Raw genomic sequence first — 16,097 nt, forward strand, 5'->3', positions numbered from 1 at the left:
TTCAAAAGCTGGTATACCTGCAACGGTGTCTGGCATAGGTTCGAATATTTGAGCCGTTCCGACGATCTATCTACGAGGCACTGCTGCAAGCGTAGCCTTCAATTTCACTAGGAATACATCAATGCCTAAAGTAAATTAGGTAGGACACTGGTAATGTCAATCTGCATTTCAAAGGCGGACACATCCAGGTGATGTAGTGTTTGCTTACTGTATTATATATAGCTTTTTTTCTGCGATTCGCCTTATACTGTCAATCAATACTCCGTAGACTGACCAACAGACGAGCATTTGAAACCTATCTTTTCATGCATCTGCACATGCTCGCTCCGTATTGCTACACATCGTCTGCATCTCGTCTGGTGCCTTTGTTACCGCTAAAGAAAGTATCCATATAGAGAACTGCATACAGAATATATCCATGTTCGCTATGGCCGACCAGTTTTGTATTTATGTATAGTCTAATCTTAAACGCTTAGAAGATTCGTTACCGCCACTGATCTTGTACGCCAGCTAGGCATTACCCATTAAACGCATATAATAAATGCACGATTTTCAGCAATTCTGGTTTGAGTCGATGAGTTACAGGTAACTTATTCGAAATTATTCTTGTCAGCGATTCGTCTTGTGATGAATAATCACCACTAAATCCTTAGAACGCAGCCATTATATGCCAATCAAATTTGACCTGTTCATAAAAGTGATATCTTCTTGTCCAGGAAGATCGGACGTCGTGATATGAACGTAAGTCTTGGAGTTATTTAGCTGGGGCTTTCTCCCCCAATACAGTGCCCGCCGCGCGGCTCGTCCAAATCTGCCTGGTATTAGTTTTTCGCTATTTACTCCTGTACGTAGGATTCCACACGTAGTTGGCCAAATTGAGGTAGTTTCATCTTCTGTACTGCCTAAGCGCGTAGCGAGCAACGCATCGTCCGCAGGTGCGGTCATACAAATGGATTTGAGCAAATATTTGTCACAACTCCGGAAAAAACGATCTCGTTTGCGATCTAGGATTTCGTATCGCCGTATATATGAGGTTGGGGGACAATATTAGGCCGTTATACGGCGGATTTTTGAACTACGCGTCGCAAGCAGACGAAATTTGGCTGGCAGCCCTCTGCAGACTTGTGAATAAAACCGGTTACGTTTGCTTTATAAATTATTTATTCAAGAGGAAAACATTTCTACTGTTGACGCTCAGTAATTAAGCTCTTGTTTCGTGAAAACCACGAGGCTGCGGAGGTTGATCGAAAACTGGTGAAGACATTAGGCAAAAAAAGCCTTAAAAACGACAATACAATATGTGAATGACGCAAACGTTCCCGATACCGGAGATCGGCGAGATTGCAATCTTAAGATCAATGTGGAGGTGACCAGATCTGACGGAAATTATGTCATCAGAAGTCGCGGAGTCAGAAAACTGATTTTTCGAAATCAGGGCTAATATTTCTACGTAAATTACATTAGAAAATTAACATTAGTCGAGTCCACTATAATAATTAACGGCGCTTAAAATTAATCTAAACAATGCCTAAACGTTCCAAGCAACGATAGCGCGTAAGTAAGATAGGTCCGCGTTCTTTTTAGCAAAAGCAAACGAAATACTTACTGAGCAGTAAAAATTATTATTTTTCTTTTAATAAAAAACAATGAAAATGAAAGAAAATATTGCAGAAATCATTTTCGATATATCTGTGACATATAAGTGGAGGTTTTGGATGAATCAATTTTTGATATGGCTAGTTAACTTAGACTTAGTACAACCTCTTATCTATAATAATATCATAATTATGAATGTGAGGGGCATATCTTTGAAGAGCCAGTATCGCTACTCTTAGGTTTACGATCCTCTGAGATCTTTAATCTGAATCTTCCTGCGATCTGGATGTACAGCTACGACACGCATGCAATTCATGGTCTATTGGGCTGGCATGAGTATTTTAAACGAACCACTACCGTCTCTTCTTAATTTTACGGGTTGGTCAGACCTCTGAGACCACTTTTGTTATTTGAATGCACAGCTCTACTGAATTCAATTCGTGGCCTTCTAGGCCAGCTTTTTTTTTTTTTAGCTTTGCTTTTCAGCCAACACTTGAGACTTTACGTCATCTGTGTGATCTCCTATCTTAGAACCCACCACCAATTAGCTTCAGAAACGGGTTTGCAGTTCAGTGCCTTATAAATCGCAAGATGTACATCTGAGATCACTGTTGAGTTATGCACGCACAAGAGAACAGTGTTTCCTGCATTTGGATAGTCGTACACATATCTTCCAAAGGTGTCATAGCTTTTAGATTCATTAGTAAGGATCTTAGGGCTATTTCACAATGTCCTACTTGATTAATATTATGTGACTTTTTATGTCGTGACCATTTATAGTAATTTATATTTACTAAAAGGCGTTAGAGGCTTACGTAATTTTTTAGCAAATTCACTCTTCAAGAAAACTTAAGGAAGCCTACGCGTAAAGCGGAAAATGGCTAATGTACTAGTCTATATCTTAGTGTTTCGACTGATTGTAGATATATACTATGTCACCTATTCAGCACGATTATAACAATCCGACTTGGAAGGACAAGTAGGATAGGCACGTTAAATTTTCTTTAATACATTCTCATACTTTCCGTAAGAGGTCCTTGTAGACTGCATCCGTAAGTTGGTACTTTGAGGGCAGCCTCATGTTGGCCCGCCGGATACAGAGTTCAAGTTCTTCGCTTTCAAGAATCGGCCACGGATCAATCTTATGCTTAAAGATCAGATTTCCCAGGTGCTCGATATAGTGCTTCCTGTAAAATAAAATTACTCGATTACCTTACAGTCATATTCTGCGAGCGAAAATTTTTGTGTTAGTTGTATGAATTACAGCTCCAAGTTGAAGTGAAGGCTAAGATATAATATTACCTAACTGCTATATTTGATAACCAAACAGAAGCTACGATGCCCCAGTCCGTGAAGAACTCTGTTGTCACTGCACAGATAGATATAGAGGTGTTCTTACCTAGCAGACGAAAAATTAATGTTATCATTTTTACCAGCACTCAACATCAACAAACAAAATATTTCGTCTGCTATATTACGTCTGTGTCCTTTCGCTTGTTTTTTTGTTGGACCGAAAACGACCCGTAAAACGGTCAGGCTGGACAGATCGCTAGAAATTCATTCCGAGAAGATCAGTTTCCACCTTGAGATAAAAGCTTTTTTCCAATAAACTATCATGTTCGTTTCGTTGGTCGTGAGCGACATTGACGAGGTGGCCATTGGCATCGTCCGTTCTTATGTATTACCGAATATACTAAAGTATATTCGTTTTTCGTAAGGCTAAATACTTAGAACGTTAGCTACACAGCAGTTTAGTGCACTATAACAATATGATTATCTGGTAATAAATTCTGAAAATATCAGTTAAATTACAAAAATATTTCAAGGGCATGTGACCTAATGCTTCAACACAGTGAAACTTCATTTCTCTTTACTGTAGACCTGGTAAACTTATTTTTTCTAATGAAAAATGTAAATTAGTAGTAATGTTTATTTGATAGACTCGTGTAAATCCCACGCGGAGTTGTCAACAATAAAAATAACATTCGTTTCATGGCTCTGCGAGATCAACAGTATTATCTTCACAGCTTCACTATGGTTTTTCACTCCTCCGAGGGGCAAGCGGGAGCTGGATGTGTCGCCACACCTATCCGAGCTGCACCCTTCGGTACGAGCGGTACCGTTGTCAGACCTAGGGGTCTAAACAGTAAAAATGTTATAAATGTAAACACGTGAAATAATGCTTGCATACACGTAGTCAGGTGCCTATGCACGGTGAATACATACAAATAGAGAGAGTAAGATAGCCCATGATATTTCGCCAAGCTTTAGCCGAACGAAGGAAGCAAAAAACGAAGTTTGTTATTAAAGGCGTTAATAGAATCGTTTGCGATCCTCTTAGCAATAATTGATTCATGAAGCATGAAACTGAATGTGACCTAAGTGCAGGAATTGCTTGATCAGACAGACGACTATAAGAAAAACTATAGATAGTTGATTTGGCAAGCTACGCCCAATCCTTACGTCTATAGGAACGCTATATTTAACGCCCAACGAAAGGTGGTCCTAGTGTATTTTTAAAAACTATTTTCTACAGAAATGTGATCCAAAAGGGTTAGTATTAAATTATAATTTGTCCAATGTACAAATGGCCTCTGTTGATGTCTTAACTATCTAACCGATTGACGAGTTGTCGAGACTAAAGATGCTGCAGCTGCTGCTGCTGCTGCTGCTGCTGCTGCTGCTACCTATTTCAGATACAGCTAGGTATAGCGTAAAATAAGCCCGCGAGAATTCAACGTAGAAAATGCACAGGCCCTAACTGCAGGTATTCTCCCAATTAATTAATAGCTATATTTAATACGTTTGATGCAGAAGGAGATGCACTCTGTTCAGTCAGACTTTGTTCAGAAATAGTTAGCGGACAGTCGATGTGATACTAATAGTCACCAAATGTAGTAGGAGATAGCTTTAAGTGCGACATCTTGTTGGCAAGATAGCATAGAATTATCTCAAGCAGCCAGCGTCTAGTTTATGATACTTGACCAGAGTGGCTAAATAATAAAATTAAATGGTTCGTACAGTACGTAATCCAGCACATGGCAAGTTCTGTGTAACAACTCATGGCGCATCGTAAAGACCTCTATTGAATGACCTCTATCATACATGACAACCTCCTCTTTCGCGTATGAGGGTTCGCTTCTTTTAGACTAACATACAAAATAATAGTATGTCTTTTTTGAGCCAATAGCAAAACGTATGTTTGTAGGGCATGATAAATTGGCCTAGGCCTATTAAGAAACAGGGATCAATAGTGAGGTCGTTGCAAAGTGCAGATGTCCTCGCTCGCGATCATAGTTGCCAGCGACGAAAAATTCTGCGAATTGCAACTTACTCTACTAAATTGTGTCTACCATAAGGGCGTCCAAGTTATAAAGCATAAACTTAGGTAGAGATCTGAGTTTGAAAAATTCAACAAAAGCTGGGAAACATCGATGATGATGACGGGACAGCCCATAAAACTCGCTCTTAGATTGCTTGAGAACAGCAACGAGCTGCAACAACAAGCTGCAACAACAAGCTAGCAGAAGAACTAAAATTATGAAAGCTTAACAGTTTTTAAATGAAAAGTTCATATCTGAGTCTGAAAAACGATAGGGCTAAATCGCGTAGGAAGTAAGATGAGGCTGGAGAGCGAACTTTATCAAGAGAGAATATCTGTGCTATGTTATAAGAGCACCCACTATTTTCTTTACGTATTCTTCAGTATGTTTAAAGAAGACCAGGAGGGAAAAAACAGCAGTCGAGAGAAGCTCTACACTTGTATGAAAATACGTGAATTCTGTCATTTGCGAGATGATAATACGTATTAAGGTTATGGTAAGCGAAGCGACAAGTACCCGAGAGCTCAGCGTCTCTCGGCAAGCATTCTTAGTCGCTATTACTTCGACGCGCGACCTATATTACTCTGAACGCGTACTTCGATCGTTCGCTCGCCAATCATAAGCAAAAATAGGATGAGCGGGAGCTATTCGCCGTACCTCACGAAATTATAGTATTAACCCCTCGGGTTTTCTCCGCCTATTGAAAATGGTGAACGAAGGCTCTTCGTGCAAGCTATTCCTCTCTCCCCCTCTCGCTTTTCTAGATATTGCTATAAATTGCTTATATCATCATATCACATGGATTATCTAGTTCTGGTAGAAAGATACACATTTCGTTTCATTAAAATAATCAATATTTTACAACAGGATTCAAATACTAGAAAGAAAAAGCGTCATAGATAGTGATAGTTACTGGGTGGCGGAAATGATCAAATCACTGAGCAACATTATACACATCTAAAATAGGTTTATATAGTATTGCGCACAACAAGGTATTGCTTCCTAATTAACGTTGGCCGGTCTTCTTTGGTTTAGATTATAACTTCGGAAGTTTCACTTTTTTTTGTATCGCTTCTTTAACTGGACGTTGTTTAGGAACAGCAAAATGTATTTTCATGATTTAGCCGTAGGGTAATGTTTCTCACACTAAACAGTGTATCTCAGCGTTTAGTTTAAAGCGGCAATTGACCTAAGTTTTCTAAAATAACGACTTTCAGGTCATCGTAATGCCAAGCTTAGTAATCTCTTCACCGTATTTGTTTTCCCTTTGTCCTAATTGTCCTTTTGTTGATTGTTAGCTGTCCCATTCAGGGTTGTGGAATAGTTAAGTAGCGTCGCTGATAAATGAAACATGTTTTAATTCAGCCCTACCTTCAAGCTCGTACTTGTTCTCTAACAAAGTGACAAACACTGACTTCCTTCAAAATCACAAAAATAGCTTTTTTTTCTCGTCTCACCTGCAGAATGCCAAATATAATTAAAACTATTTGTAATAACTTAATTGACCCGCTTCGATCGGAATCAAGCGCCTGTGATTCCAGGTCTTCGGAAATCTCGTCTCTCGATGCGTCACCCAGCTACGCAGTCTGCGAAATCCTCTTAAGATCCCTTATTTAGAAATAACGACAAGCCTATATTGTCATTGAAGATTGTAGCCATACTGACTGGCATTAACCGACAACGCTTGCAGTGAACGGTAGAAACTTAACACAAAATAGAAACCTGGGCTGGTTACATATAGCGTATAGGTACATTATAGAAGTTTGCTGCTCAGGTCGTGGAATAACCCTTTCCTATACTAGGAACCTATGGTAAAGACGCCTACATCCGCTTCTCACACGGTAAGAACGGCTGCGAGTCTCGTACGCTCATCTGAGGTATAAGTTCACGTAGTGGAAAGATCGCAGCCACGCAGCCAAAACTTCAAGTTCTCAATCTGCTACGCAGAAAACACCGTTTTCGCTTCGATTTTTAGTTGCCCACATATGGTCGTGTTCATGAAGAAAGTCCTTCCTGTAGTTGAACATAAGCGCGAGTGAAGTTAATAACGCTCTGATGCGTTCAAATAGGATTCGCATTTGGTTCGTCAGGAGCCTTATAGTGTTAACAATAAGTGTTGAATGAAATCGTTATAACTGCCCTAACGAGTCAACTCCTGGCTTGAAGGACAATGATTTTTGGCCATTATACAAGGGAAAATAAAATTAATCATTTTTCTATAGTAGATTACGGAAGCTATCTAAGTGATAACGTTTTGTCTCGCATATTCTCGCAAAGGCAATTCCGTTATAAAATACAGGAAAAATACATGACAGTAGGTAATTCTACCTTTCGTTCTAAATGCTATGTCATGTGTAATTCCATTGTAAATAGTACTGCTAATATTTTCATTATCCAGTTAGTATTCTATCAGTGATGCAGAATTTTTAAAGTAATAGTAGATTAGCTCGCTCCTTTTTTCAGCCGAGTGCTATCAGGTGGCGTCCGGCAAACTGAACAAAGGGTCCTAGTAATGGCTGAGCCGGTATCGATGCTCGAAACCAGCTTTGCGTAAGTCGCCTGTTAGAATCCGGATATCAACGCGAACGTATTTCTCACAAAAAGCGGAAGATGTAAGAGGCGATAGAGTAGCTTGCGCCTGCCGCTAAAAAGCCAGACACCGAGAAAATACGAAACTGAACATGAAAATGATGGCAGTCATGACTCGGGACACGAGAGTGTTGAAGTGGACCGAGGAAAGAACAAATGTCTTTTATGGGAGGATTCTCTGCTGCGAATATGCCGACAACGTCTGGCCAAATGAAGGCTGTTAGGTATGGGGCCAAGCGCGTACTTCATTTTGTTCCGTTGAGGTGTTCCCGGAGCGTTGGAGAAGTCGCCAAGAGCAAAAAACCTTATTTAGCTGTACGAAGCTATACCTTTTTGATATAAAAGTTTCTACGTGTGAATTGCAAAATCGATTTTTTTATTGCTCGGAAAGATATTGACGGATGTTATTTAGAAGATGTTGAAGGCTAAAAGATCTATCGTGTAACTGGTTGAGTCTGCCCTGATGGTTGATGAATAACTCGGGAATGAGCCAACGAGTATCACTATCGCGTCATTCCTAAATGTTGCTTGGAAGCTACATTTTTTAGGAACTATTACGCTGTCTCAAAAGGTAATGCTACAGTAACGATGACCGACGGATTCGTTTAATTGATTTACAAGATTGATATGACAGGTGCATCTGCCCTCACGGAAAACACAAGCATCATTCAAGCATAACGATCCCACTGATTTGAATATTAGTTTGACAGACAAAACATCTATATCATTCATTATGTCCGCGAGCTTTCTCTTAAGATAACCCATTGTCGGCAAACAAGGGTTTATCATCTTTTAGGTTGATAAAACCACTTTTTTGCTTTACTTGTTTAGGCAGGCGAAAAGATTTAATGAGTGGATGTCTAAAATACGTGGAAAACCCTTAAGCTCACGTTAACTTGGTATGCAGTACGGGACGAACGCGTAGATACGCCATTTTTAGCTTGAGTATAGGTCAACTAAAACATATTGCGATCAAATCAGAGAGTACTTTATTTAAACGCCCTTTCATAGGAAAAAAACAATGCGATCACGTAGTCGAAATCTTCGAAGGGGTTCGTTCTCCAAACCTCATCATACTTAATCTATAGAAGTCTCGATGAAGCGTTTTTCAACGTTTTTAAACTTAAGTAGTAACTAAAACTAGGTAGTATTTGACGCTTCCTCTCCTCTTATCGACGCCAGCATCGTTTCCGTCTTGGTTGAGCATTTAAGAATAGCAAGTTGTCAACTGCCTTTTCTTAGGTTAATTTTTTCCCGCAACCAACAAATCCGCTGTCTCGAAGCATGCGCTTGTCGCTAACGTTAACTTGCTTAACTGGCTGCCACCGTTTTTGTAAGCAAAGATGAAGTGACGAAAGTTCTGATGACGCAAGCCCTAGGAACGCCCACATGGTCGGCGAAAATAGAAGAGCAGAAGGAAGTTTAGGCCGTTCGTCGGCACCGCAAAAAAGCCAGAGTCAAGTCAAATCGTCACTACTTCTGTCACAGCACATGCCCATATACAGCAGGAGGTATAGAGCATCATGACATCAAAAGGTGTAATAAGCCATACTTTCGGTCCGCCCCATACCCACAAGCTACGTTCCCGAATAGGAGGCTAAACGATGCTGCTGCTATTACTGTTCGTCTATGGATAATAACAACAGCAATATTGAACCGACATGGTGCGAACAAAGCAAAATAGCTGGTAACGGGCTGAGTTAATACTATGAAACCTATCGTGTAAACGCATACTAACTAAATCGCTATCTGCAGGACTTATTTTCTTCATTATTTTACTGATAACGGTACAAGAGTGACGATATAAAGAATTCTCTCCACCGTTGAACCTACGATACGAACGATTATGGCTCCGCTTCACTCTTTTTTCTTGTATTTCAATGAAGAGATACGAAATATTATTAAACTAATGGCGAGGTTGGAGACGCGTTCTCTCAGTTGAACAAAGTTTGCATAAGCAGTTCAGTACGTGCATATCTACGTGCGTAAGACGCGTGCTGCACAGAAAACTTCGCATTCTAACGTAATTCTGGCAACCACTCACCCATCCCGACCCTCTACAGGAAAAATCTAGTAGAGAATATCTAATTAGAATGATTGCAATTTTTTAAATCGGGCCAAGTGCATACACCTAGCGTATATATATATATATATATATATATATATATACACACACGATGAGACGGATTGAATAGAGACAATGCCAGAGACGAACCTGCAAACTCCTGCCATTTTAGGTTCAACCTGCTTGCCACAGATGCCATCCTTGTATCCGCCGAGTGCTGTCTCCTTTGTTTCAAGAACAGGGCATTGTTTCTGCTGCTCTTGGCCTGGCGGTAGGTCTTTTCTGAGAGGTACGCCTGCGTCCTGCGTTAGCATTAAATAGATAACATCGTTACTACAGAAAATATAATTCTGGGCTGCATACTTCATGATTGTCATAGAGCATTCCGACTGTTTCATAATTCTTATAACGACAGGTGCATCAACTCAAGCATGAAAGGCCTACTCCTGACCTAGAACTGTAGCATTATAGAACTTCCAGCGAATCTGGCAATGTACTTTTCTCAATTGTCTAACCTAACACTAGCTTCTTTTTTCGCATTTAAACACAAAACAAGGGGACGTTAGAAGCAGGACAAGAAAATGACCTTCAATGGGAGAAGAGCGTCGAACCCACGCCCCTTTGGGGCGGATAAACAAGCATGATCACATGACGTCGAACTGTTCCGCTAATTGAAGTTTAGCGCTGTTCACTAGGGTTATTAGTCCTTAGGCACTGTAATGCCCTTCGAATGTGGCCTGATGTCCTATATTGGTGGTGCAGTATATTAATGCTTGATTACTATATTAACGACTTGCTCTCTTTATGGGTTAAATTAATCTATGTCCGTGTATCGGCAAGAGGTCCAAACATCCCGGCACCGTGCCAGTTTATGGTGATTTCTTTTCTAGAAGCTTTCTCTTTTTTAAATAACTAATCTCTTTGCTTGCTGCATCAACATACTAGGTGAAAAATGTCAGCCTAAATCACAAATCTTGTTTTTGAAGCTGAAGTTGTGTGACTGAGTAAGACGCAAACCGGCGAAGATATCGAGCGAACGACATTTGGAATGCCTTCTTTTTCCGACGTCCGGCAACCAGCTGCTGGTCTAATCTCAAGCAAAACTGTCCATTGGATTTAGCCACGAACTGGAGGGGCAAATGAGTCAATTACATGAATATGAAATTTTCGTATCAAGTTCGTAAACCGAAGACTCATAACAGCGCATGCGTTTATGTTTCTTCGTGGTAACACTCCGTCGCACAGACGATGGCTTTACAAGTTTGATATAAGTATCGTCTATATTTCCTTTTGCGTTTTATTTACCGACTACAAATGATTAGCCCAGTTGACATAATTAGGTGTGTTACAATAAAGCTACGTTAGTTCCACTATAAACTCTATTATTACTGCATGATTAGTATTACCCATTATTGTCATGTTATTTCAAAGTTGATACGGTCAGCTGGTATCAACGAAAGTGGAGGTATAGAAAATTTACCTGATAAAAAAAATGGTAACTTCTCGAATGAGCTTACGCCAACGTTCTACCGCTGTTCGTACCATGAGCTCCGTTGAGGCATTCGATTAGTATGGCATCTTCTACGATATCTGCATTGGATTTATCTTTGTGCGCGCAAAACGAGCCGTTCTGCTGATTAACGAGCATTTCTCATGTCTGCGGCATTGCTAATTTTATCTACGCAAACGATTGGGTCGCTTTCGGGGTCTTTAACGGTTATCTTATAGTTATCAGCGTATGAGGAATGTATGAGTTCGACGGCACTGTACCTTCAGTAAAGCTTCAAGTTTGTCGTATTCTTTGTCACGCAGATAGAAGAGACAATTGCGTGGATGATGAGCGTGGAGACCCATTCGGGAACAGGTAACTGAAAAACCACATTTCTAAAAGAAAAACAAGAAGTAAACGACGTCAGAGCATCTGCCATCACCTTAGCCACTCAATATATTCACACAACACGAAGGATTATCACTACGAAATAAGCAAGTCCTCTTAACAGTTACTAACTTCTAACGTAAGTTCATTTAATGTTTGCCTGGGAGTCAATATACTATTGTCATTTGGAAGCTATAGACGAAGCCGCATTAAGCTTGCCGCATTGTTTTACCGTTAGATAATCGGCCGCGTAATTAGGAACGGGTTTGCGCATTTGGCATTATCGGAAACGGTACAAATTAAAGAAACACTCAATAACAGATTATGGCTTTTCATAGCACAACTATAGGTGAAGGTGTGTTATTCAAGACCACTGCAACACAACCTCGAGCAGAAAAAAGCTAATGGAACAATACACGAATATACATGTAGGAGGTATCGTTAGCAACGTGAGCCATATTTAACTGGAGTATTGCGAATTAAGCATCACAGAAAGGCTTAGTTAAACGTTCATTTTAACAGCGAATACTTAGGATTTTTCTCATTTGTATGCAAAATAAGTTCGTGCCTTGTTCCCATCATGGAAAAATGAGCAAAAAGTTCATGCCCCCATCACCAAAGCTTCTAAGAATACGAAGTGCGGCCTTCGTGCTCCTACAAACAATAACACGGAAAAGGTTATTCTCTAAATGTAAATATGATGCGAGGCAGGTGTTGATATACGAGCAAAACCTAAAAAGCACAGGATGTTATGCACAGCTGCCTTCTTTTTCTTCTTAGAGTACCCTTATCCAACCTTAAATGTCTACGGTAAAAGAAATTACAACTCTTATAGCTAAGCCAATAGCAAGGTGACTGTTCTTTCTGTTGTTGCAATGATCTCGCGTCCGTCCTGCATTCGATGATGACCCAATAAGGGTTATTTCAGCTGATCAAGAATGTCGAAGTGTTGAAAAAATACAGAAGCTGTAAGTAATGCTATTTGATGGTACACGAAAACTATTAGTATTCAATGATCTTGCTTTATAGTGTGTACCTTAGAAGTGTTAGCCACTAGAGTTATCGTATTTATGGGGGATGGCTGACAGACATTACGTTAGAATGCAGATGCCCAACGTCAAACAGCCTAAAGTGACGCACATCTCCATGTTTGTATGGCCGGTTGCATCCCGAACAAAAGTCGAATCCGCACTGAAGACATTTGAAGTGCATACAGCCGCCACGAGAAAGAGCATAGCGAAATTTACATGCTGGACACTGAATTCCGTTTTCCTCGAAGAATGTCTCCAGGGCCTTTTCGGCTGAGTCTGGCTCCTCACGAGATAACCACGCGACGAATTCGTCGCATGACATTGACTCATGTTCTGTCCGCCACTGAAATATTCAGATAATTTAAGAATACCATTAATGATTAGTAGTAAGTTGTCGTTCACATACTTGTATGCGACTCGTGCATGCACGCTCGTACTGCGCATTCATCGAGTAACCATAAATATTCCAGTTTAACATAGCAAACCAACGGCCTATGGCGACTGACATAGACTATCTACCGTGATCAACTCGCCATATAGTGCACCAAAGTAAGAATTGTGTCTACATAATTTAACGTTGTCTATGAGTGCTTGATTGATCCTGAGGCGACCGTATTTCTAAGATCCAATAGAGACCTCCGTCAACGAATGCTGGTATATAAATACATGAGGTAAGAAAGAATCGCCAGATCAACAGCTCATTCAACAGCGTATGCCCGGCTTGAGTGACCCTCCTACGCTGTTCGAAATTAGCATTAAAGCAAACTCTTCTTTCGTTTGTCTGGACTCCCGAATCTCATCGTTCTTGCTGTATGGACGGCACTCTAACTTATGGAAACTTTAGAAACGTAACTGTCATAAGACTATGGGCTTGTTGTTGGCGCAATCGTATAGCTGGTTCGTCTGCTATTCCTGTGATAGCGTGCGGTTTCTGTTGAACCCACTCGATCACACAAATAGACCCGCAGTCTTTCTTTGACGACCTTAGCAAAAGAGCGGGTTGCATGGCACAGCTCTTGCAATAGGCTAGAGGAAAAAGACGAACTCAATAGCCTGAGGGTGGAAAGAAGCATACGCTGGGAAAGAAGGCATTCTAGGCATACAGGCGTTAGTCTGTGGCCTCCTACATCGACTACGAAAAAACGTGTCCTGAACCAAGCAACGCCTATAAGCTCTTTGAATGAACAAGCTATTGTAATGACCCGTGGTAGATTTCTATTGACAACAGTCGATAAAAGAAATCCGAGAAACGCATTTGGAAGGGGACACGTGACTGACAAGTATACTAAGACAGATCGTTATTCCTCTAGTGTCCTTATTGAGTACTCAGTCGCTCACAGACAGAGGCTAGCGCCGACCGCTTGCTGTTCAACCAAAAACCGTATTCTTGCAACGTGGTGCCCTAAAAATCGAAATCGGTCCTAAACAAACGTTGCAGTAAAGATGCGCATAAGGCGCACGCATATACAAGGTACTAGAGCAGTGATACCTGGGTAGAAGAATCTCATGGATATTAGAGTAATAAATAAATGTAAAATATGTGCTATAATTTTTCTACAGCTGAACTGTAACTGGTGGAGTGTGTTATGAGTTATAGGACACACAATTATGGTCTGAGCTCGAGTGAGTCAGGCTTAACGAAATGTGCGGTCGCCATGTTAATACTACAATTCATGATCGAGGCCACTCTTACAGGCGTTCGGCTCTCTATAATCCAAAAAAAAATTATGTGATTCAGTAACAATATATGAGTTTACAGTTGTTACCCTCTTCATTTAAGGGTATGAAACTTTAATACAATATACAACATTTAGAGATCATGATTTGCTACCAATTCTTCAATAGCCAAAATAGAATACGAACAACGTGAATCCTCGGTTTGCCAGCAAATATATAATATATTAGATAAGTCAATATAATTCGCCATAACTGCATCGGTCGATTTTTTTTCGGTTGTTTTCGGCTACGTTATCCCTGTAAACAGATCCTCGAAACCTTCTTTTGGGCACAGCAGTAAGGACGTGCCCCACTAGGAGTGGAAACGGGGGTAGGTCTTGCTGGACCTAACTAGCGTTTCTTGAACCGTCCTATGAAACGACATGGTAAGCATGCAAGCACATTTAACTGTAATATTTTTGTGTTTGTAATGATAATTTCTGGTATTTCATAATCCCTCATAATCATAACCTTAGTAGCGCTGAGAGCCTAGCTGGAGGCTTCCTGTTTCTTATGCTCACCGACACACGGCCTGGCGGTCAGTATGGTTCAGTATACCGCAAACGCGACCTAAATTTGGAACCTAGACTACTCATTAACTAATTTCGAAATATTCCTCGTTTAATTGGCACATAACTATTCAAGTGATATTGGTTAGCTGTAAACTTGTGCCGGCCAAATACGGTACATACGAAAAATTCGGATCGAGTTGAATTTTGGGCTGATACCAAGCCGAAAACTTTTTGAGAAATGTAAGGGATGAAAACTGGCTTAAGTAAAAGAGAGTATGAAAAGACGCGAAATGTTTCAAGAAGACCACCCGTTGGAGCTTACTTGAATGATTCAATAGGCAAATTTTGTCTTATATGATGGCCCGCAAGCTGGTTAGTTCTCATCTTCTATTTTGTCTAAAAAACGAGGTACGTAAAAAAAACAACTTTCGGCCGTCTTACATGGTGGACGGTAAACCGGTTGTACGTTAGGCGCTTTGTTTAATATAATTGTATTCAGGTATTTACAATGCGTATCATTATTACAACGCTTCTGTATATAGGTCGTATTAGATGAGGATCAAAAGATGAGGAGGTCTTTGTCCAACTTTTAATGTGGCTGAAAAATCGGCCAAAATTGAATAGGGGCAATAGCTCAATTCAGTGGTGCCGACGCGACGTACAACTCTGCGAGCGTGATCAGGATCTCATTATCACGACCGCAGTTGCGCTCTTTTCCCATTGAAAAAGCAGTAAATCGCAACAGACGAAAATGCAGAAGAAAAAGCGCAGTGTTTTGGCCGCAACGACCTTCAGTGTGCTAGGGTATCATTAACTGGGACCATCAGAACGCTCGGATCGCGACGATACTAGCGACTCCGACTGCAGCTGCTGATGCGATAATATCGTGCTGACCCCCGGGGTGATACAAACAGAGACGATTTGGAGAGTCAAAAATCCCTAATATTAGCTCATTAGATCGAGCACGGCCAACTGACAGGGACTTAGCGCCCTGAAGGCTGGTGAGAGGCTCAAGTAAGCGTGGTCTTGCAGGAGCACTGTGGGTCTATTCTTTAGAAGAAACAATTACCATGAAATACATTTCCTGCTCTTCGCCCATAACACGGACTCATCTATCAGATATGATACCTGCTTCGTTGGCCAGCGTACTATGTATGGGTTGGCCCTATTTAAATAAATACTGTATACAAACTGGCGTCACCCTTCGAGCTCTAATCGGCCTTTGATTAACAGCTGTGATTAAATCATGAATAGATCTCATCGTCAGACGGTCACCTCCAACGACAATGCATGGAGTAGGTTGTCCAGAAATTCCCACGCAGGTTTCCCGAGTTGACGGTGGCCGGGTGTATAACTAAAATCATGTAAACAAGCCACGCCCGCATCCGA

General features: G+C 40.7%; 1 protein-coding gene across 5 annotated transcripts in view; it reads right to left on the reverse strand.

Annotated features, from left to right (window-relative positions):
• LUBEL (Linear Ubiquitin E3 ligase) overlaps positions 1–16,097 on the reverse strand; it is a 73,122-nt gene that overhangs the window by 11,550 nt on the left and 45,475 nt on the right. For 4 of the 5 annotated variants that reach the window (XM_022800055.2, XM_022800056.2, XM_022800054.2 and 1 more), the window contains 4 exons: positions 12,590–12,823; positions 11,344–11,457; positions 9,724–9,875; positions 2,618–2,783 (listed from right to left, as the gene is read on the reverse strand). In XM_022800055.2, coding sequence (XP_022655790.1) covers positions 2,618–2,783; positions 9,724–9,875; positions 11,344–11,457; positions 12,590–12,823 — 666 coding nt within the window. The remainder of the gene's footprint in view (positions 1–2,617; positions 2,784–9,723; positions 9,876–11,343; positions 11,458–12,589; positions 12,824–16,097) is intronic. The other variant, XR_015324484.1, reaches the window with a different exon arrangement.

The sequence above is a fragment of the Varroa destructor genome, unplaced genomic scaffold (genome assembly GCF_002443255.2).
Source record: "Varroa destructor unplaced genomic scaffold, Vdes_3.0 BEIS01000003.1, whole genome shotgun sequence".
NCBI lineage: Eukaryota > Metazoa > Arthropoda > Arachnida > Mesostigmata > Varroidae > Varroa > Varroa destructor.